At 40.2% G+C, this 24518-nt stretch overlaps 1 protein-coding gene across 1 annotated transcript in view; it reads left to right on the top strand.

Annotated features, from left to right (window-relative positions):
* The window catches only part of EMCN (endomucin), a 54545-nt gene extending 30286 nt beyond the window's left edge, over positions 1 to 24259 (top strand). Inside the window, exons 6-12 of the mRNA XM_013951923.2 lie at positions 2567 to 2599; positions 5649 to 5714; positions 7469 to 7564; positions 10018 to 10042; positions 11112 to 11173; positions 22358 to 22431; positions 23728 to 24259. Of these exons, the coding sequence (XP_013807377.1) occupies positions 2567 to 2599; positions 5649 to 5714; positions 7469 to 7564; positions 10018 to 10042; positions 11112 to 11173; positions 22358 to 22431; positions 23728 to 23733 (362 nt within the window). The 3' untranslated portion in view covers positions 23734 to 24259. The remainder of the gene's footprint in view (positions 1 to 2566; positions 2600 to 5648; positions 5715 to 7468; positions 7565 to 10017; positions 10043 to 11111; positions 11174 to 22357; positions 22432 to 23727) is intronic.
* The last annotated feature ends 259 nt before the right edge of the window (positions 24260 to 24518 follow it).

Here is a 24518-nt window from a genome sequence, read left to right as displayed (position 1 = left end):
ATGAATTCTGGATGCGCCCATGTGTACTGACTGTCCTAAGGTCACCTGATACTTCCCATTCAAAGATCGTAATATCATCTGCATACAATTTTGACAAACCTTAAGTCTTTCAGCTGAAATTGGATATCAGCCTCAGTCTTGATAGACTTTTTCTATTTATTTATTTATTCTGATTTCAGGCAAGATGGTTCATTTTGTTTGCAATACTGAAATCAAAGGAAAATGTGTTATTACATTAGAATCTTGAGAACTTTCCTTAGGAAAGCTCAACTCTCCTCAGACTTTGGAGAAAAGACTTGAAGTTTCATAGAGAAGTGACCTACTTCTAAGACTTGACAAGGTCTTCTCCCCATCTCCATGACTACATGTGTGCGTGCAGGTGCGCGTGTGCGCACACACACACACACACACACACACACACACAGAGTTTCAGAGTTTTAGAGTTTGCTTGATCAACCATTGCTACATGATCTACATGATCACATTATATTTTTTCCATGCAACCCCACTCTTACAGGGTGCAGGAAAGGCAGTATTCAGGTAACGAACAATCATTTCATATTTCAGTGTTTCCTTAATGCTGGCTATGTGTCCTGTTCCTTTCTGTACTGTGTGTTATTCCAAATCTCCTTTGACAATAGAGTTATTAACTTCCTCAAGCTCTTCTTTAGATCTTGTCATTAATATTGCCCAAACATGTTATAAGTGATACCTAATGAATCATCACAAATTTCCTCTACGAGCAAGGTGGCACTACTTTTTGCAGATGGATTGCTGAGATGATAAAAAGCTTATGCAAAAAATATCCACTGAGTTTTAGGAAGCCAGCATGAAATATAGTGTACCTCCAGAGTACTTAGTATTACTAATATTTAGTATGTTCAAGAAGAGCTCTCACTGCAGACTTTTGAGTGCTTGACTTTTCAACTTGAACAGGCTTTTCATGCATTCTTCTGATTAAAGTGCAGTTAAAGCTCTGTCACATATGTCATTAGCAGAAATGGTTATTTAGACCCCAGTGGCTCAAGTGATTCCTGTTTTTAATTGTGCATTGAGAGGAGGAAACACAATGGCACCCATTCTAGTTTGCAAAGAGTATATTCACAGTAGTAGAATAATGTGTTTAACTCATATTACAGCTCCTATTGTAAGAGCTGTCTTTGTACAGAGCATCAGTTCACAGCACTGAAAGTGCAGCAAGGGTGTAAAAGTGAATTTGTACTCCCTTGGGATCCCAGTCTGATATGGAATTGTGTAACCCTGGGCACACAGAGGAGATGCTCGATGCCTGCTCTGAGTTATGGCAACTTTCACACCATTACCTTTGCTGTCTCCCAACCTGGCACAGCTGCAATGCAGAGGATGTCATGGTTGGACATGTCCTTCCTAGGAGCTCTCAGTATAAGATCAGTTAAGCTATGTTTCCCCACAGTCACCTGGGCAGAAGCAAACACTGAAAAGATCCAGCGATGGGGTTTTTATGGTGATATTCAACCTAGAGGAAGCAAACCAAACACCCTGATTTACACCTCAGAATAGCAAGCAACTGCTGAGGATATAGTGCCTAAGGGTTGGGGGGTTTTTCCATGGTAACTTCAGCAATCCAGTGTGAGAGACCTCACCAGCCAGGCAGAGAGCCAGTCACTAGCCTCTGGCAAGAGACAGTCTGTCTCGTACAAACAGATAAATGTTTTGCTGCCAGTTCACACAGGTGGATATTTTCAAAGACACAGATGAGTTAGGTGCCCAGCTTCCTTTGACTATAGAGTGATCGTGGAAGAGATTTAATGTAAAATAATAAAAATCACAGTGGGAGTGATGGTTGTTTGTGGCTAGCCTCCAAATGTGAAATATTCACAACCTTCTTAATTTCCAAGCATGCTACAGTCTAGACACATGAAAGCAGCAGCATACTAACAAAAGCAGGAAATAGTGTTCTGCACCAAAAATATCTGAAGTGAATGGAGCAGCTGACAGTGGTGGGCCAGTAAGCATTATGCAGAGAGCAGTGTAAGGTCCATTTCCTCCTCATTAACAATGCCTCTTACTCCTGCTGCTAGGCAGTCTGCTAGCCAAGAACACTAAGATAATTAATGAAGATTCATTTTTAAAAGGTTTTGTGACACTTGAAGGTGTGTCTCAGGCATTTGAGTTTCTTTTATTAAAATGCTCATAATATTTGTCAGTTAAATGCCAGCTGTTCAAAGTACCTATTTGGTTTTGGCAGGAGAAATTTTTTAGGAACGTATCAATTAATTCAGGATTTTCTTCTCTTGAGTGGAATAGCAACCCAGTGTTGGCTGCGCTTTGGATTCCAGTTCCATTTATAAGCGACTTCTGCAGACTTTGATAGCTTTGATTTTCTGAGCTCAGGAACAGTGTCAGCAGGGCTGCCGCAGGCAGCTGCCGTTCCAGGACAGTGTTTCTTGTGCGGTTACAGAGCACATTGCTAGAGTCTGCCAATTTGCATGATATTGAAGACTCACCTTGCTTTCTCCTCCTATAAGCAAGGACATCTAATCTTAAAACAGTTACTAATAAAGCTGTTCCTTCTGTTTTATTACAGGCCTTCCTGTGAGCTCCACAGCAGAACCAACAAGTAAGAGTGACAGAAGGGCTTGATCTTTGCACACTTACTAAAAGGGCTGGCTTGAGGTGAGAGGGAGGCAGACTGAGAAGAGGAAATGCTGAGGGAACTAAGAGGCTCCAAGGGAAGAATGAATTGAAGTGTTATGTTGAGAGGCAAATGAGTGATGCTCAAGTTGTAACAGTGAGCAACTTTTCTGTGAACTCAACTGAATGGCATGTTGGACCAGGAGATACTGAAAAGAAAACAGGGCATGAGCACAAAAAAATCAGGCCCGGTGGATCACATGATGCAATGGGAAATTGATATAAAAGTACAGTGTTTACCAAGGAGCTTGTTCTTTCTGGTGGCTCTCATTGCTTGTGCTGTAGTTAGAACCAGCAGTAAGAATTGCCCAGAGTAAGTCAGCAGTTTCCTGTGCTAGTGAACCAGTATTGTGCTATTTCCCTTTCTTTGGGCTTATCAGGAAGCAGTCTCTTCTGTACTGGTCCCTGCCGTTCCTGCTGCTGCTAACGGTTTGTCCCTCCTGTTACCATGATGAATCTATTACTCTAATTAATTGCTGTTCTGATCCCACATCATTCCATAGCTGGAAAATATCTTCCAGATTCACTCTGCAGATCTAGAGAGTACAGACAGGATGGGCTGGCTTGTGAGAGAATTTTAACTAGTAAAGTGGATAACTGAATTAAAGGTTTTAATTCCTTAATCCATTTTATTAATTCAGTAGTGTTTCTTTTTAGCCATTGTATTTCTCATTGATAGTCTCATATAGTTAAAACACTGACATATGGATTCCTCTTTTCTGCATTACTCACAACTTGGTCATTTAACAGAGAGAGAGCTAGGAAAATAATCTGTGGATTTGAATCCTCAGTTGTTTCCTGAGGAGATGTTGGACAAATATGGAGGATACACATCATGTTTTTCAGTGTAATTTTTTCTGTTCCTATTTTCTGTCAGTATCCATGATAAGTCATTGCTGTGATAGTTGTCTGCTTGTCCTATATATCCTGTAGTATAGCAGGTAAGGTAAGGAATGGGGCAGTAGTATTCCCCTGGGAAATCTGAAGCAATCATATGGAATTATCAAAGCATAAGAATTACTTACATCACCTCCTGATGGTTCACACGTTCCATCCCTGCATTATCATCTCCCAGCAGATAGGCACCATGGGGGAGGTGACTTCTACTTTAAAGAAACATAGTGCTTTTTCAGAGATAAGGGCTCAGGCAATGATTGTTTCCTATACTACAGCATCAAAAGGTCTCAGCTAAGACTGTATTGTTTTGGCACCTTACAAACACATAGTAGGTGATCATTTCTCCCCAAGAGGTTTCACAACCTTAGACCAGACAAACCCAAAAAAAGGAAACAAAACAGAAAAAATAAACAACCTGCCCCAAATTCACATGGCTACACAACAGCAGAACAAATTTTAGAACACAGTTCTCACAAATCCTTACCTTTGCAGTACCAGCCAATCCATGTTACATTTTAAGCAGGACCATGTGGCTCCAGTTATCTGGAAAATCCAATGTACTTGCATATCCAGCAAACCTGTGGAGAAACTAGCCCCTGGCTCTTCTCTGCTTTACTCCTCTTGTATCAAGCAACAACATGCTGTTATGTATTTGAACGGACCAGTATGTTGTGAGAATGGAAATAGGGGTGAAAGAAGAAGAATGGAGAAAAACAATCTCCAAAACATTCATTGATACTGGACCTGAGTTTAGAATTAGTGCAGCAAGCAGAGAGAGTATTGGCTTGGCATTGTTTCTTACAATAATTCAGTAGACTAGAATTACAAGTACTGCCTATACAAAGGCTTCCATAGAAAAGATGGGCCTGTAATTCAGAGGTTCAGCAGCATGGAATTGAATCCTGGCTCTCCAAATGGCCCTGGAAATTGATTTTAATGACTCAGTTAATTTCATGACTCAGTTTCCACCCATCAAGTTGAACTGTCTTCTGTTCTTAGGAGGAGAACTGTGCATCCCTACCTGTGCACAGGGCATGTATGTACACCCTAGCAATGGGTCAGTGACTGGGACAAAGCCTCAGTGGGTGCTTCCCCGTTATAATTACTTATATACAAAGAGCTATACTCTCTGCTACTATCTCTTTTTAACAGACCTTCTCCCCCAAGCACTGTTTGAGAGCCACGTTTGATATTATAATGAGCAATAGAAATGTTTGGCCTTACTTTATGATGTTGATGCTAGGCATCTAGCTGTCCATTTATCCAGTTGATTGGCTTTTTCAATGGCAGTAAACACAGGTATACTCAAGCCTCCTTTCGATATGGAATATAATCCTGTGTGCTGTATAATGTTACTAGGGAAGCTTTTTCCTTTTTCTCTCTTGAAGCTCAGTGATTCTGTTTTTCTTCAGACTGTTTGCAACAAAGTGATAAACATCTTGTGATAAAGTGATAAACCTGACTGAAATTCAGATTGGCACGTGAAGATAGAAACACATTCCTTAAAATCTTGCCCTAAAAATGTCCCAGAGGCTTCCAACAATCATTGCTCTCTCCAACTATGGCAGAGAGAGAGCATACACATGCCTTTATAACACTTGACTCTCAAGAAAATTGCTAGCTACTAATATTTCGCCTCTGAATGCCTTCATTTACTATTAGCATTTTTTACTGTTAATAGTGAATTATTTTAGTCTTTCTTCTTTTGGAGGCAGGTCTAATTTTCACTCTCTTGCTTATTTATTTGTGTGTCAAGAGATCTCTCTAAAGTCAAACAGTATCTTAACCTCCTAAAATTGAAAGTTGGTAGCTCGTGATCTGTAGGTGAGTAAGCAGATGATCCTAGGGGAGACAATCCAAGTGAAGTGCTTTTTTCTCCTAGGCCACACTAGAGAAACTCTTCTATCTGCTTGCCAAATTATTCAGGTATTATTAAGAACACATTTATTAGTGGAGCACACAATGGCTCCAGAATTGGAAACACAACAATTGTATGAAAGGGTAAGGAAAGAGAGGGGAAGATGAGCTCTGACAATTATATATTAACCTGGCAGGCAATGTTTCTTTTGCAAATCTAGATTTTGGCAGTCCTGGAAGCAGTTCTGGAAACGAGAAACTGCCAGAGGATACCATCCATTATTCTAGTGAGTGTTCCTGCTTTATTGTCCATCTCTTGAGTTTTCAGTAGATCTGTTTGGCTCTAGGTGAGTGATCAGATTAGCAGAGAAATAAAACTGGCAGTTTTTCTTAGTCTTTACCAGACAGTAGACCCTATTACAAACCCATTTTAACTGCCTGTTATAAAACTCCTCTCAAAGAGAAACAGAGCTTAACAAGTTGACACCACTCTCACTGGAGAACAGCACAATTATTCCTAAGGACTGAGGTCAAAGTGATACAATTGGAAAAAATCTGAACAGTCATCTCCTGTGAAAGAAGACACAAGGAAACATAAGAAAATATTGTTCATATATTGTTAAGGGTATCTATTGTTATGGATATATTGTAATGAATGTATTATATGAATATATCATTCATATTGTCATGGGAGTATGGAGAGGGGGCTAGGAGGGAGTCTTCTGCAAACTCTCCAAGCAGTAAATATTTGGATGGTGCATATTATTTTAAAATATTGATTTTAAAAGTACACATCTCCAGAGTGAGAGTGTTATGGCAGGTCTGCTATCTAATACCCAGAGTACTGGCTTAGCAAATTACGTGGCATCAAGAGCCATTGAAGATGCCATTTCTAAATATCCTTTGCCTTGCTAGACCAGTCATAGTAATGTGCATCTTTCAGCCTCAATCCCCACCTCCTTTGACAACAGATCACATTACATTTAAGACTTCCTAAATCCTTCAGGGAAAAAGCCAACAGGCTGCCATACGTGCCCCCACTCTGCATGGGTGCTCGGGGCGAGTGCAGCCCAGCGAGGCGGGAGCTGGGGGGCTGCAAGGAAGGCTGCCGGGGGGCTCTGCCTCCTGGGGCCAGCAGCGAAAGGGCCGGCGCCTGCCCGGGACTCCCACTGCAGCCCCTGCACCCAGGGCAGACTGGCCCTTGCAGGCCAGCAGACTACAGCCTGCTAAATTTGAATGTGGCAGGGCACTGCCAGGAAAAAAAGATAAATGGAGAGAAACTGGGCCTGTATGTTTCCTGCAGCAAAGCTTCTCTTCATTACATAATTCTTTCCTTTTTACTTCTTGGCTGGGAAACACCTGTCAGGAAATGGCAGATGGTGGGAAATAATAAAAGGAAAGAAATGTCCTCATTTGAAAAAGAGAGCCTTGCATTTTCTATCCCTGCTTATAAGTGCTGTGGGGAATATTGCTGAATTATGTAACTCCTTGGTGTCTTTCGGCACTTACAACGTTAAAAGAGAAATAATTACTTTAGTCACTGAATTTCAGATGAGTCTTGTTTTCCAAAAAAAAAAAAAAAAAATCACATGCAGCAAAAATTTGGTCCTGAAACACAACTGTTTTGTAAAACCTTTGGGGGCCATCAGCACTGGGGTGAATCATGAGTATTTTGATTAAGATTACAGTGGTCCCCCCAGGGAAGATGTTAAAACCTCGCTCTCCTACAGAAACATAGGTGCAAGCTGGCTCTGAAGGGCTGTGCGACTGCTGGGGACGCCAGGCTGGGGAATGACTAAAGATGGGGGAAGGAAGGGGCCTAAATCTTCCCTTCAAAAAGGCTGCAAGCCTGACACTCGGTGGGTGTGTGAGGAATAACAGGAGCAGCAGGTTACTCCGCTCCCGAGAAATTCGTAGTGTTTGACAAAGTTGCTATGGAAGGAGAAGCTAGAGATTCCTCTTGCATTTGTGCATGTGAGTGCCTGTATAGGGAAATAATGCAAGAGGCAGCAGGCAAAATGATGTTCACCCTCTTTTGCAGGTGTTATCTTGCCGATTGTGATCACCTTGATAGTAATTACCCTTTCCGTCTTCTCTCTGGTGGCTTTGTACAGAATGTGCCAGAAGAAAACACCAGGTATTTTGCTTTCTCTGGGCGGGGGGGAATGAGAATCACTATGCTTTTTATTATTAAAAGAGCTCTGGTTTTTTTAGATTGCTGTAGCCATAAATGTTGCTGTAGTCTGATAAGAAATCTTCCTGATTTAAAAGTGTTTTGCCTAAAGTAGGAAAGTAACACTTCATTTTCAAAATCAGTGTGAAGAATAGAGGGAGTAAAAATGACTGTAATTTTTGAAGAACATATAATGCCATAAAGCTTTTTGTTTCCCCTTTTGCAGCTACAAAGAGGTAACAAACAGCTGTGCTAACACAGTCAGTCAACTTAGTGGAAAACAAAGATGCAAAATAAGTTTGGAGAGATTGTTTAAGAAAATCACCTGTATTCATTTCATCTCTGCTCCAAATGCAGGCAAAGGAAAACCAATGCTTTTTTTAAGGAAATACCCAATATTTATGTATGTATATTATTTTCCAGTTACAGTATACACATGGGCATGAAATCCCTGAACAAACACTATTTTTATAAATAGAGAGTCATTTTGTCAGATCAGCCAAAGCCAGTACCTGGCTGTCTATGAAATACTTAAGATAATGGAGATATAACTCCATTAAATTCTATTTGCCAGGTATTTTACAGAGTTGCCAGAGTGGGCCATAGGCAAATGTAATTCTCCATTAAATGGATACGTGTATCTGGATCCAGACTGTGTTTTTTCTCTCCCTATGAGCTGACATTAGTTAAGAGATCTGTGCAGAACTTTAACTGTGAAATCTCTGGGCCTCGGAAATGTAAACTCACAACAGGGTGTTGAAGCTGTAGATCAAGGAAAATAGTGCGTCACAACCAATTTAGCAAATGTCTTGCAAAACCAGAACTAAATAAAAAGAGGATAGTGATCCCTGCTTAGGAAATTACTGAATATTCAGAGTCAAGAGGTAAAGATATTGGTTGAAGAAAGTTTCTTTGCCAGGCCCCCCTCTCCCACATACAAATGCCTGCACACAGAGTACTAGTAAATTCACTTGGAAACTAGAGTGCACATCTGTGGTCCTTTCTTGCAGGATTTGCTCAGGTCTATCTGGTTTGCTTCCTCTGCAGACTGAAAGCCCTATGACTGGTGCAGTAGAATACGAATTAGTTCCATGTCCCTGATACAACCCCCTAACCGCATCCATCTGTCCACACTTGCACATTAGAATAAAATATGTTCAGTATATGATTCACTTTGGGGGAGAAGTGCATTTCTTGTTGGCTGGGATGACAGGCTACAACTTGGAAAACTTCAGAGTGTGACAACCGTAGCTGGTGAGCAGCATATTACCAGGCCCCTTGCTGCATAGTCTTTGCTCAAGGACTGCTAATCTAGACTCCATTCCCAAATTTCCAAGAACTAGTCCAAAGGTGAAAACTGGGCACTTAACTGCCAGTTTAAGAACCTTGGTCTAAAATTGAGAGCAAGCCTTACAACCACATCTCAGGAACCCCTTAGGCATAGATGTGCATAACCTCCATAGGCTACACTCTCTTATGATAAAATTCTCTGAGTACCTACAGGTCTGATTTGGACAGATAGTCCTGAGCTAGCTTGTGACAGGTCTGGTGGATGTTATGTCAGATTAAACCCCCTAAGTCTAAAGCCTGGCAGTTTGTTCCCTTGCTCCCCTTACCCCTTTATCTTATAGTTCAGTTGTTACATACTCAAGAACTGTTGTATACTCATCTCCTTTGCCCTAGCTAGCAGGGGATTTCGGAGCTGCAGGGAAAAACATGTTTTCACCAACTCCTTCCCCTCTCCCCAAAGTCACTGAACATTTGCGTAGTAACTCTTGGGTACGGGAGTTACAGCACTCAACTGAGCAGGAGAAGAACTAGACCCTAGCCCCTACCCTTATAATAGCATGGCAGAAAATCCTGCCCCAGCTTCCCTCTGGATTATGAGGAACGCTGGCCAAAGCACTGAGGTCAGTTTGGACTGTGTATCCTGAGTGGAAGAAGGCTGCTTTTTGGCTTTTTGCTCTGCTCAGCGTGCAGGCATTAGAGGCTACTGTTCATGGGCTCCTATCTTTCCCCACATGGTCTAGAGGAAAGCCTTGGTGTCCGGCACCACTGTGGGTTACAGCAGGGCAAAAGCACCTAACAGCTAGGTGCTGCGATGCCAAACTGAAGTCTAACCTCAAATGACCTGTGCTGTGCACTTTCACAAGCCGCGTACCTTTCTCCCTAGTTTCCAGAAATACTGGTTTGAACAGTGTCAGTTCACTTACAGAACTGACATGGCGATCTTTTGAGAAGAGGAACCAGAAAAGTGCCAGTTACCATTCCTGCTGGTTGATTGTGTTAAAGTACTTAATGCAATACCATGGAATCGCACCAAGTCTTCTGCTGGAGACAGCAATAGTTATGTCTAAATGTTTTACTTAACTGAGTTCTAGCAGTCAAAATGATATTAACTTTGTTTCTTTTTCCAGAGAGACAAGAAAATGGAACTGAACAGTAGGTTGAATCCTGTCTTTGTGTTTAAGATCTATCACACAGCGCTTGTGAATGCAGCAGATTCTGCATGTACTTTTCTTTGATCTTTCTCTATTTAAACATAATAAGCGCTTGCTGCCCCCAAAAGAACTGCTGTTGAAAGTGATGTGCTTGCAGTTATTGTACACCTGTTACACCTGTAGGCATGATAACCAGCTGTCCCAGCAGGAACAGAAATGTGATGCCTTGAGCTGATTTGCAGGGGATCCTTTTGAAACAGATAAATGGTTTATCATGTGCTGCAGGGCCCATTGGCCAAGTCTTTTTTTTTTTTTGCCCTTTCATTTTTTTTTCCCCATTCATTATTTTTTTCTCTTTTCCTTTCTCTTCTCCTTTCCCATTCCTCTTCTTTTTTTGTAAGTTTTCTCTTTCTTGACTGCTTTTTATTCTGGATTTTTTTTTCTTTTTCTCATATTCACTATTGTTTCATATTCTTATGTCACATTTTCTCTACGCTGTCCCATTTTCTTTACACCTGCCCATTTGCACAGGCTCAGCTAAAATGGTATTAGCATAAGGAGTTTCAAGAGAGTGAAACTGCAACAGATTCATTAGAAATTCTTACTGTGCTTGAGGCCACTGAGTCTGGCTGCGGTCTCTGTGTTTTGTATGACCAAAACCGAAATTTGAGCTGGTGACCAGATTCCCTGGACACCTGAAGAGATCCTTCTTTCATTTCAGCATGACTAGGAGCATTGTATTGACAGAGGGGAAAGATGACCCCCTCTTTCCCCACAGGTGTACTTCTGCTGAGGAGCATTAGATTGCATCTGGAGTCATGCAAGTTGATTTATTACATATTTCAAGAGAAAGGTCTTTTCAGAGATACTGGTATATGGTCTTTTCCAGCAATGAGTCCTACACACGATCCTATGCAAAGCCCAATTCAAGCCCATAGTGCTTTTCAGCATGCCGGAGTGCACTGGCATAGATGCTATCTCCTCATTGTAATCTTAGAGTTTTGTTTAACTGACTGACATACCAGAGCTGCATGCTGACTCTCTGCTTAAATGTCTTTTGACTTCAACAGGGCCCAATCAGATAAAGAAGGTGTAAAACTTCTTTCCGTAAAGACAACTTCTGTTGAGACTGGTGAGTGTTCTGCACGTGCACGTGTGTGTGTGTGTGTGTGTGTGTACCCACAGAGGAGGAGTTTGGAGATGTCAATTCCAATAGTAAAACCATCTTCAGTTCCTGTCAGGTCAAAGTCACTGCAAAGGATTCCTCTACAGTATAAATCCCACGACTGGGAGGATGTGAAGCTGCAGTACAGCTGCACGGTGTGATACTTGGATTAGGGAGTGAGAATTGTGACAGTTTTAGGGAAAATCGTGTTTTTAAATCATTGATTGTAAGTGACCTGCTGCTAGGCACGTTTGGGAGTAACAGTGACCATGATATTTATGAGCTAGATCTGGACAAGCTGCTTGTCTGACTGATAATACTCCACTGGCCAAAACGTCTGGGAGCCAGTGCTGTATGTAAACAGCCGTCTGCTGGAACTGGTGTTTACCACGTTCAGCCAGCTCTGCAGCCAGCCATCCCTTATATTCAAAATCCTCCTCTTTTTACAGATTCCTCTGTTCTGTACTTAGCTGATCTAGTTTCTTGCAAAGTATGTGTGTAATAAAACTAAAGGAAGAAATAGAGGTTATAGATAATGTGCACAAAAGAAATTAAAATCTCATCAATCTAAGCTAAGAGATGGAGGCAGCAATAGGTCCTGCAAGAAATAGGGTAGAACAAAATGGGACTGAAGCAGACCAAAACTCTGCCTAATCTGATTCCCAGCCCTTCAACTAGAAAAGTCAAATGTGCCAAGGCAGATCTTCTTGTGGTGAAACTTCCTCCCTCACCCATTGCAATTCCCTCTCTTAGCCTTGTAGCTTCCACTCTTGTTCCTGCTGCCATCTTTCATCCGTAGAAGTCCTCCAGGAAAAAGGCTTCTTACTTTATCCATCTTTCTAAGGTTTTTGGCTGTCTGCTTCCCCAGTGACATTTCAGAGTTTGTCTGGTAGCTGCTCTCCCCTTCCTCTAAATTCTTGGGAATCCTCTGAAATGCAATAGTTGATTTGAACTATCCTATACATGTAGGAGAAGTACAGTCTGCACTTACAGGCTTCTCTGCAGCTCCCAGAAGCTTTTGCACAATTCAAAAGACCCTCAGGTCAGCTCAGGCAGCCCTTGCAACTGAAGGGTGTCGTCTCCAGTCTCTGCTGCCTTGCTCGCACGGAGCGGCACGCTGTAATGCTAGGGAGGAGGAGAAAGCTGTGGTCCATCACAGGCTGGCTGATTCTTCCCACTGCTGCAGAGCAAATGCAAACTAGACTTTGGCAAGTAAGAGACTGCATTTCAGAGCTTTGTTATTTGGGATGTCTCTGTATATATTTCTTTGGGAATGAACTTGTAGCTCTATTTTAAGGGGTATGGAGTTGTGTGTATGTTTACATTAAAATCACAGTAATTCTTTTAAAAGCTGATTGAAGTTAGAGAGCAGGATTCCTAGGCATTCTTGCATTGATTCTCCCCTCACACAAGTTTCAACAGTAAAGTTACTTCATGGACAGCAGTGGAGTTATTTGTGTTTTGCATCAGCATAAGTGAGAAAAGACTCAGGCGCACTGGTTTTTCACAAGATGAGGTCTGACACCTATTAAACAGCTACTGGTTCACAAATGAATTTCTTCCATCTAGAGGATGCTTGATATTCTTTTTTACTGAAGTATGATGTATGAATGCTATAATTGGAAGATATGAGTCATAACCACTTAGAAGATAAGATTCTTGCCCTCATCTCATTAATACAATTCATATTTAAACCAGCTGTCATTTTCTCTTGAATTTTTACATCTTTATATGTTTCAAAATTAAATTCAATTTCATGGAAATTGAAGTCCATTTTTTTCCCCAGGTTTTTAAAGACACTTTACTTCTTAAATTAAAAGCACTCCGGAAGGAGGGTCTGTTTCCTTACAAAAATACTCCTTACTCATTCAAGTATTTTCAAGTGTTTTAGGATGCCTATCCATTTGAATAAGATTTACTTTTTTTCATTAAAAGTTCAGGCATAAAGGCAAGCATTTCTTAACAGTACAGATACACAGGAACATGGGAAATGTCTGCCTGATGTGATCACTGTTACAGCTACTGAAAACAATTACACTGTGTAAAAAGTTTACATGTGTTCTTTTTTTTCTCTTTTTAGACACATAAAAGCCAACTCAATTAAAAAGTGAATTCATAGTCCAAGCATTTAGAAAGTGTATGTTATAGCCACCTTTGATTATACATACAAACAAAATTACAAAAGGTTTAGGCTAGAACAAGAAAGTTCTTATGAAGAGTCTTAACTTTATGGACCTGCCTACATCATCCTCTCAGTATAAACAGAGCTGCTCAGTTGCTCAGTCAAGCATGCGCATAACAAAAAATTCTGCTTTGACATGCATGCTAATTAAACTTTATTATAAATATACTTCATATTTTCTACTTTTTACTTGTATTATTGCAAACATAAAATGTGGGGATTTTATATCTGCTTCAAAAAATGTGTAAAATATATATACAAAACAAATAAGGATACAATGAACAACTCTGTTAAAGTATGCAACCTAGAAAACCTACCTGTGTCATGATATGCATGACATATCTTGATCAAAGGTTACGGTGGGTTTAATCTCACCTTAATTTATCTATCTAAAAGCTAAGCCAGCCGCATGTAGTCAATTGAAACAGACACATATTTTCAAAGGGCAATTTACCCCATCTATCTTAGACACGTATCTTGAACTGAAAGGAGCTGACCTATGGAGGTGTCTGTTTCTACCTATTGACTACTGAGGATCCTATTTTAGGACTGCTAACATCGGGTTCTGACTATAAATTAAAAGAAAAAGACTGTCCTTTTTTCAGAAGCATAGCTGAATTAAATCTGATGATATAATCAAGAATATTATTACAAAATACCTACAATTAACATGAAAGAACACGGGAAAATAACAGTGTTTGATTAAGGCTGGAGTAACGTGGTAATTACTAATGGAGACATATCACCAAGAACACTAGGTAAAACTGAGTTCTAATATTCTTCAATTTTTAAAACTCTTCTTTGAACGGTGGAGTTGCCAATGGCCATGAGCTCTAGGGCACCACTGGTTAAGAACTGATGTAAAATAAAAAGCAAACAGACAAAACTAAACACTGAATTTCTCGGACATGTTTGCCAGTGAACTGCAACACCTGATGCAAGATAAGCACCCCTTTGTGCAGCTTACAGGGAATACTGAACTTGGATAAAGAACTTGTATACTGAATTGTCTCAAAGGTTTTGCACTAATGTGCAAATGCAGAGCTTACTGCAGCCATTCCATGTTTACTATGTGGGCAAGTTTAGGTGATTCTTCCTAAAAGGAATAAATACTGAGCTCTAGAAAGTCTACCCACAAAAGTATTTCTTATTTGGGATTCAGTATAACCCGCAGAACTGCATGTTTGGCTCTTCAGTGGTAGATATGTTTGCCGAGGATGTATGATGAAGGTTTTTACACAATAACTAAGAGGTCAACACATTCATCAACCGTAATGTTATTGATAAAGTATGCCTAACCTGAAAACATATCTAGCTTTTGCTGTAATGGTTCTTGCATATTTCCCTGGAAAACAGTGTGGGTATTGAGCAGTCTTTCAGTACATAAACAAAATAAATTGAGAGACAGAAATTCCTCAGTAACAGAAAGGTTGAGGAAAAGAAATTGGGGTAAGGCCACTCCATAAATGTGAATGATGAATGATAGAAATATTGACACCTAAATAATAATTTGACAATTTTCTATTATGGTACTTGCCTGGAATACTCGTTCTAGATCAGGTAAAATGTATCAAGGGTCTTCATAGTAGCACACCAGTTCGATATTTGATGTAAAATTTCATAGGAATGTGGCAGATGACATAATATTTCAAAGTTTAGGTGTAATTCTGATACCTAAGTGTGAGGTGATTCATAAGGGTATGTTTTCTAACCAATGTGTGCTCATTTGAGATGACAAGGTGGAATAAGGCTTACTTGGCTTGTACGGGAATTATAGGTTGTGCACTGAATTTGCTGGAAGGATATTAAAAGTGGGTCAAAGCTTATGTGACTTAGATTTTGGTGAGGCATGTGGAGTGGAAGGTGGCTTGAGAGGTGGTCCATGGTACGTGTCTGCATTAGGGCTTCCCAAGACACCCTCTGTGGACACAAATGAAAATTCAAATGTTGCTACTGAACAAAGGTGGGAAAATGTATTAGGCAAACATGGGTATTTGAGAAGAGACCTGTCTTGTCGTGTCTTAGACACCCTTCACTTGCTCTAAGCAAATTGGAGAAAGGGACCAGTGAATCTCTGCACTCTGAGACAGCAGCATAGCACAAACAGTATGAACCAAGGACAGAACAACCAGCATTCCCCATATACCCCCTATTTCTTCCACAAATTGCTTTTCATTAACAGTGGTAATAATCTTAGATCTGTTGTCTGCTGCTTCAATTGAACCTACTTCCAGCCTGTAGATTTTCCTAACATGTTTCTTGGTTGTGTCCCTTGCACAAGACAACCTACCTGCCTTGAAGATAAGTGGAAGTTCATAACATAGATTATTTTGACCCCATAACTTCAGTCACTTTTGAGATGACCTTAGTATGTGCCTGCAGCAGTTCATGACATTCTTCTGCACTCTCTGAATTTCTGAAGCCTTCTCTGCACAGGCTTCGAAGATTTCTAGTACTTGATGTCAGAGCTGATGACAACTGTACAGTACATAGTGACCAAGCACCAAAATCATCACAGAACAGAAAGAACTCTTGTTCTCATTCAGCACAAGAACTTGCCTCGGCCATCGGAGTGCACATGAACTTTAGCACCTTGACAAGAAGATTCGTCTGTGTAGCTGGGTTTTGAACCTGATTAATCCTGTGGTTTTCTGAAGTGATTTGGTTGAATGATGGTACCTTGATCACCACTTTCCATGAATCTCCTGATGCTGAGACTGTTAATTATCCTGTTTCACACATCAAACCATAGCTTTGTCTATGATAGAATAGGACAAATCTGGAGCTGTGACCAAGGATTATTCCCCCTGGTATCAACAGGCCTGGTTTCTATTACACTGAGCACATCTGAGCATGGACAATGGTGTTTAAGGAGGTAAGAAAACTTTGCATTCTTGGCTTATTTTTTTTAACCCATTTGGGGCTCAACCCATGGAAACTTGCTCCTGCCAGAGGGAGTGCAGCTATATAGGGCATGGTTCCACAGTGGGCCATGATGCTTTTCAACATACATTAGTAGTTTCATCTTTTTCTCCTTTGATTTTGTCTAGGATCTGAATGGATGCATCTAGGATCAGGCAAAGAAGCCAGGTCTCTAGGTGAGGCCCTCTGTCACTGAAGATTCCCTTCCCTCCTCCTTTTGCTTGCAGCCGAGAGCAGTCTGCTGTTATGCTATGTGCTTAGAAGTGGTAAGAGCTGATGTTCCTACTAATTTGAGGCTATAGCATTGATTATTTCTTTTTTCTATTATGAGCTGTACTTTCAGTGTCCTATTTTTTTCCCTGCAGGTAGAAAACCTAGAAGCTGCTTCCTAGAAAAGGATCCCCTCGCAACAAAGAGATAGATCAAGTACTTGCTTCGCTTTCATTTTCTTTCTTATTTCTCATCCTCCACTTTTTTTAACCTTTTGTTGTATAATGGCCTGAAGTTGTGGTTTCTTTCTTCATAGAAACTGAAGAATAAATTTTCTCTGCTTTTTGCAGTCCATGGCTGGATTCTGTTTTGTGTTTATTTGCACCACAAAGATCTGACTGTACACACTTGTGACTGAGACTTTTTGGTCAAAACTGTAGTCAAAATATTAAATAGCACATGCTGCCTTCTGTCCCTGCGGTTATATTTCTAATTCAGTTTGTGAGCTGTGTATATTTGCAAGAGTTTTTAAAGCAGCCTCTTAAAATCAGAGACTGCTGAGGGTCAGATGAAGTTTGCGTCAGTGGAGCATTAGCAGACTTCCCAGCCTGCTGCTTTCTGAGATATCCCCCCCTGGGGAGGATCACCTCCTATCTTCCTGCTGGCCATTCAGCAGCAATTGTCTTCCTATCCTTCATCTGAGCATTTCTTTATGCCCTCTCTCTGACGTGGTGAGCTGTACAGATCCCTCTGTCCTGCTGGTGGTGGTAAGAAGCTATTTGCAGGCATCTCACAGGGGTCACAGGTGGCTGGTGTGGCAGGGGAGCGCTGCAGCGCATCACCAGTTCGGGACCCCACGGATCACACTAACCTCAGCCAATGCGTGCAGGTGTTGGGTCCTGCTCACTGCTGCTTTCGAGCATCTCTAATGCTCCCCTCCTTCTTTTATTTCAGTATTGTAAAAGATAAACCTTTAGATCCCATCTGTCTACAGAGGTAGTTTTATACTTTTATAAAACCCAAGTCTCTGCAATCATTTTCTTCAGAGTGAAAGACTTATGGTAATTCTTTGTTCCAAACCAGATTGGCACTTATGAGCAATTTCTCAGCAGCAGATATTACCGTGAAGTAACAGTACAACTTATTTTTTGTTATAGACACTGTAATCTGAGATGCAGTACAACCTACTTTTATGTCAAAGCCAATTTCTTATGTCCTCCTTCTTCCAGCTTTCCCACTAAACTCAGAGAGGCCTTTGTCCAGGTCAAAGACTTTCTGTACTTATAACAATATGACCTGTTAACTCTCGTATTTTTATTGTCATGCTCTGCGGTGTATGTGTATTCTGAATAATACATTCAGCTTCTGAATCAAATGGGAAAAATAACAATTTTTAAAAAGTGAGATTAATTCAACAGCCTGCTACAAAGGTGAGACAAAAAAATGTTTGTTTCAGAGTTTCAGAATTCCTCTTATTCAGTCTCTAATTTCAGCTGGTTATAAGCCCCTTAGTTAATCACATAGACTAGCACTGGGATGCAACATTAATATTCAGAAATTAGTATATTTGTGAGTGCAATGTATACCACTCTCCAAGTCCATTACTGCACAAGTGAAAGTTTAATTTATCATTAAGTCTTGCATTTTCATTAATGTACTATTGCTTTCCCAGTTAACCCTTGTAACTTTGCAGAGTCCTCTGTGTACTCAGTCTACTTCCCAGGCCCTTTAAACAAGTATGTTGAAGGATCAAGAGCTATGAATACAAAATTTTCCTATTACAACTTCCCCATCCTCATCCTCTTAAAGGATGACAACTTCTCACAGGAGGATGCATGCGGTGTGTATCAGATTGTGTCCAGTGCCAGACTGCCAACTAACTTTGGTGGTGAGCCTGGTATCAGGCTCCAAAAGAAGTGTTTAATGAGTGCCACAATCAGATGCTGTTCAAATGAAAGACCAATGCTGTACTACAGGAGTTGCTAGAGCACTGTCTCTTTTCAAATTGAAACTAAGGAGGTATACTGACAATGGCCAGCAGGAGATGTCAAGGGAAGAATAAAAACTAGGGAAGATGTACAGGAATACATCCTCCACTGTACCCTTCCAGCAATCTATGCCTTGGAGACTTCCTGAATCCAAGGCTGTAGCTCTTGTGCTTAATAGTCCTCAGTGGTTTTTACTTCCATGAATTTGTTTTATCCCTTCTGGCATCTACAACATCCTGTGGCAGTAAGATAGTTTAACTATAGATCTGTCTGTGCTGTATTACAGTAATGTTCAGAGACTTCGTTGTGCCTGTGTCTTTGTGTTTACAATCCAATTTCAGACAAAAATCAACAGATAGATGCAACATTGGGGGATGAGAGGAACAATAAAAGGTTAATAGAAGGGTTTACAACCACTTGTCAAATATAATTTCCATGTCAGTATTAGTATAATTTCATTTTCCAAATACTCTACCTAAGGCCTCTTTCTCAAACTGTGCATCATTTCTTTCAGTTTTTGTAGAAGTGCGTGATTTATATGAGGTTGGCTTCTCACTGCCCTCTGCTAATCTATATGAGCTCACAACTCCTAATCCAACAGGAGAGGTGTCACAAGGCAGGACCACAGGTAAAAGGGGTCACATTGCACTTACAGCTGCGCAGTTGTCAGCGCTTGGTTAACTGTGCCAAATAATTTTTACCAGTTCCCTAATCTCCCACTTTTCACAGTTTACTCAATTACTTTAACAGAGTAGAGAGGCTCGCAATGAGTTTTCCACATATTATCAGAAAATTATTGCAGTAGTACCTATAAAATTGAATCAACTGACACTAGGCTACCTTTATGCTAGATGCTGTACAACTAGATTGGGAGAAGCTGATGGTTCCAGTCTGTCTTGATATCTTTCATCTACTAGTGTGCACTGCTAGAGTTTTAGGTGTTCATCCTCCCCTGAATGCACAATCCAGAATCAACAAAAGACAAATTTTCACGGATTTTGCTGTCCAGTTCTTTTGCTATTGTTAGTATATTTTATGTAACTATACCCTTTCTCCCTCAACTGCAGTCTTCAAAGTGTGCAGGTAATCTGTCTAGACTGGTTGAGTACCACCACTGCATGTGGAAATATTGGAAATTTAGAGATTTTAGGCAAGGCACGTTTTCTCCATTGGTCACACAGTTCAGTGCTAAAGAATTCCTTCAGTCAATTAAAATATCACCTGTTCTAACAAAACACTAAACACAAGTATTTGTTTTTAGTTTCCCGTATGGGAAACAATCTCTAATCCATTGTTTTTAGGGAATGATGGTTTGAGGGAGGGGTGTGTGTTTTTTTACAGTCTTGGAATTTGTTTGTGTCAGTTAAGGCTATTTTGAAATTGATAAAAATGTCTTCACACTTGCAACTAACCTGAATGTTCTGAATTTGCTCTGTGTTTTGCAGCTGGATATTTAGCACAGCATCAAACTGCTGAGCCATCAGATTTTAAAACTGATCTAGACAACTCTGTGCAGTTTCAAGGTGTACTGCAGTTCTGTACCTAAAGCAATTCATTACCCTCTTTACTCCTGATCAGAGAGCGCCTGTGTGCCCATTTCTTCTCCGGAATATAAACATTTTGTCTTCATCACTGAACTGTTAGTTGGCACTAATGACTATAGACTCTGTAATGCTAATGTCTTCAAATGCATTAGCAATCATAGAGCAGCAATAACTTTGTTTTATTCCAGAGTTCTTGCCACACGCCTGCTCTCTTGGGAGCACAGGCAACAGTGACAAAACAGCATAGAGCTATTTAACCCTTTACATCAAGCTCTCATCAGACAGTCACTGATATTACTAGGGGACATTGACACCCAGCAATATTTTAAGGCAGTTTGATATTTCCATGGGTTATGTATATAGCACCAGGAACTCCTGGCAGGGAGCGTGACTATCTATCGGTGTATGCTGTGTTCTCTGGTCCGGCAATAAGGCAAATTCACCACTATTATAACACCACAGCTGCCGGTAGGTATGGACCAAGCAGTCTGCTCTCTGTAGCAAGCATGACCTCATCCATTTTATAATCTGATCCCAAGCCTGTTGGCTTTGGGAAGTCAATGGGAAGTTATCCAGGGAGCTGCACTGGCTTTGGAGCGTGTCCTTGGAAGTGTTATTTTTCTGTGGTAAAAAGTATGGATCTTGTATGCAAGTCTGCCTCCTTTCTAGCTCAGAGTTACCCACTGAGAGTGGAACAGATAACAAAATATTGGTATTTTCTGCAATTATCGAAGTTTTCTCTTCTTCACAGTAATATATTTTTCAGTAAATTTCTCCTACATTTTTTAAAATTTCCCCCCTTTACATCCCATTGAAGCACTTATTTCTTTATATTGAACAAGTATCTAGAAGCAAGGAGGGTTAAAATATGCAGAGGAAAGAAAAGGAAAATAAAAAATGAGGACGATTGTTGAAAATCGAATTGGTTTGTTAATATAAAATTATACAAGAATTTGAACTGGTTGACTTTTTTTACCTTTTAAAAACAAAATTTTTATCTAACAAAAACTTACCAAAAATGTGTCAATCTTGTTGAAATATTTCATTTTTTTCTGCCAGAAAAAGTTGCTTTCCTTTTCTCTCTAAATTTATATAGTGAATTGTTGAAGTAATTGCTGAGGGGTTTTTCAGCTGAAATTTAACATCATCAAAACTTCTCAAGCACTAAGTTGGCAACATTTTTATAATGTTTCTGAAATAATTTTATCCAAATTGAACACTTGGAAGTGAAAACAATTTCAGCACATTATTGTTAAACCATTTTCAGTGTTTCTCATAGAATCCCATTGGATACAAAGTTTTCTACTCATCTCTGAAAGGCTGCACTAAATTAAAGAGCACGGATTGCTGCCAAGAAAAGCTGCCTGAAAATCACTGACTACTCTTTTCTATTTTCTTCTAAGTGGAGTGCAACTATTTAATATGACTGCTAATTAGTTAAATGCCTAATCAGTGAATTTGTTGTAATCCTAATTTGTTTTACAATTTTTCAACCCCAGGCTATGTATCATATGCAAGCTATTTATTACAAATTCACTTCTACTAGAATTTAGTACATCTCTTCACTTTCTTGCATCTCTTGTATGTACTGGGAATTAAATTATTTTTCACAGGTGAGCAGAGGGGCAGCAGGCTTTTTCCTGAGTGTATTTGGGTTTCACTAAGCTAATGTCTGTTTAAATGGGGCTCTGTCCCATCTGGGGCCGTAATTCCCTTTTCATCTCTGTGCCAGAATCTATGATGCAAAGCAATCCCACTGATGTTACTGGTACGTAGGCTTGGAAACAGGACAACTGTAAACATGTCCTCATCTGGAGGCGTATTTGTCTGCGTGTATTTGCTGGCAGTAGCTCAGCTTCTCCAGGGAAGGAGGAGTGAGAGCTGTCTGCAATTACTTACTGAAGTTGTTAAATGGTCATTTTCCTACTTTGGAGGAACTGAGCTACTGTCAGTGATATCAGAAAAATTTGATTTTATAGATGTATCTTCTTCTTTTTATAATTTAATGCTATAATCATAGCTTAAAATTAATTTAAAAGTCTTAGGCTTTTTCTAACCTTTTCAGAACCCACTTGGAAGTAATTCTTGGTAGTACCCCACCGTCTGAGAGCAAATTACACAGGGAATAAGCTATAAACTACAAGAGAGTAGTGAAAATCTTTTGTGTGGATAGATTTTGCCTGTTAAGTAGGTCTGACAAGGAGACTGGCTAGTTTGTACAGTGGTCTGTGATGTGTTCCTGCTAGACTCATTTGTCTTCTCTTTATATATTTAACTGACCCAAAATGTATTTTCTGTTTCTTAGGAGAGCACTCATCTCAGGGGAAGAATAAAACTCGACAACGTGATGATTCTTCTTCACACGTCAGCAATAAATACGTAAGTTTATTATTTTCATCTTGCTTCCTGTAAAGTTAATATTTGTTAATCTCAGTATTTTGCCATGTAACTAAAGAAAAGACCTAAAAATACTCAAACAAAAAAGCCCTATAAGAGAAAACAGTGACTTCAGTTGGTGGCAGCCTCAAGTGGCAATGGCTTAAAAAAAGTTCGGCTTGAGCAAACCATCACGAACAAGAATTCCAGATAAACTGAGGCTAATGAAGTCAGCAGCAACTGAAGAACCTGTCACCTTGCAGAGGCAGACCTTTATGGACATAGCTTTTTAGCTTTGACTCCTAAGCATTCATTTCCTGGTTGTAATTCCTGAGGTCATTTACCTTTTGTATGCGCAAGAAGTAACAGATTTTTTTAAGGCCGTTGCCCATAAAAAGAAACTTGATACCCAGAAGTATTCAGCCTTCTTTGGTTTCCTGAAAAGTCTGTGTTCATTCCACATTATGCAAATTCAAGCACTTTTATTGGGGTGCTTTCTTATAGCTTAAAATTCTTGATTGCTAGCATGCAGAACTGGCAGGTGTTGGCCTATATTTTTACGTGTGCGAGGGCAGGGACTGTCAGAGCACCTACGAAGGCCGCTGTTTGAAAAGTAGGTTTTGCATCTTCCTTCATGTATGAAGCTTTCCCAGCAAATGGGGTCCTTTGTTGAAGGAGGGAGAAGGAAGATGAGGAGGCAGTGACTCTGGGAAAGGGCTGGTCTGCAGGAAGGGTCCTGCCTGAGCAGGGTAAAGGGGAAAAGCAGACAAGAAGGATGGCCTGAGGAAGGAGGTGTCAGAGCATATGTTGGGGTGGGCCTGGGCATGAGCTGAGGCAGCTGTGTTGGGCCCAGGCTAAGCACAACCTTGTACCATCATTTTAGGATGAAGCCCTCCTAGAATGGGTCCCATCAGCCTCCACTGAGAGAGATCTGGTTGACCATAAATGTGGAAAGTCCCTTTTGCAAAACATCTCTGACCTTTTCAGCCCGTTCTTGTTTCCCCTAGAACACACGCTGCCCTTGTCCCCAGACTGAGTTTTCCTGATGCCAACAGTAAGGACAAAATAAGCTACTTTGCCCCTTGAACCGGAGCAGCAAAATGCAATTTTACCCTACATTACTCAAAACCTCGGAGCTGGCTCTGGTTCTGTGAATGTAGGACATTGTCCTGGACAATGGATTTACTCCTTGATGTCTATTCCATGTTGGATTTACTCTGTTATTCATTTCAACTTACTATTATGGTCCTAAATAACCTTTCCTGGAACAATAATCTTGAGATGTTGTTGTCATTTCAGATGTGAAGCAGCCTGTTTTATGACTGTGTGCAAGAACTTCCCAGCAAAGCTGCAGTTTCACAGGAAATGTGGAGCAGCTGAAGCTTCTAACCAGACAGGACACTTGTGTTAATTACCAGCTCTTAACTTCCAAACCTTAAGTGCCTCCTGTTCCTTCTGGAATGACATGTGCTTTTTTGATGGCTTAGTAACTGGTGTATCTTATGTATTTATTACTTCCACATATAGTAAAAGCAGGAAAACTTTCAAGAAGGATGAAGATAATGTAAAAAACAGGTGAAGTTTGGCTAGTAATTATTAAAAATATTTTCTACACATACAGAAGGTAATACATTAACATACTTTCTTGAACTTTTGGTAGATAGGGTTCTTTTAATTGTATGTAGCAAAATGCAAACAGGGCCTGACCCTTGAAACAGTACTGGGCAAATTGCCATTACAAAAATTAATTCAGTGATTTCCATGAGACTTCTCACTGTAGCACATACTTTGCTTGTCATAAATGTTTACAGGAGGGGATACCTGGATGAAATGCTGAAGTGTGTGCTTTTTTCTGTGAAGGGGAGGAATATACCTTGCACTGAGATTCTTTGAAGTTCTATGAATTGCTGAATATGGTCCTTGTAATGTAGCAGGCAATATAGTTTATTTTCACCTGTTCCTTGGCTAATCCCTGCAGTATGTGTGCTATATATACATATAGTCTCCTCTATAACCTGTGGTGCACAGTGGGAATCAATGGGATAAACAGCTTTACAGACGAACTTTCTTCCCTGTGATCTGAGTAATGC

Source organism: Apteryx mantelli, chromosome 5, assembly GCF_036417845.1.
Source record: "Apteryx mantelli isolate bAptMan1 chromosome 5, bAptMan1.hap1, whole genome shotgun sequence".
NCBI classification, from domain to species: Eukaryota; Metazoa; Chordata; class Aves; order Apterygiformes; family Apterygidae; genus Apteryx; species Apteryx mantelli.
Note: the sequence above shows the minus strand (reverse complement) of the source record. Positions and strands in the feature narration are given on the sequence as shown.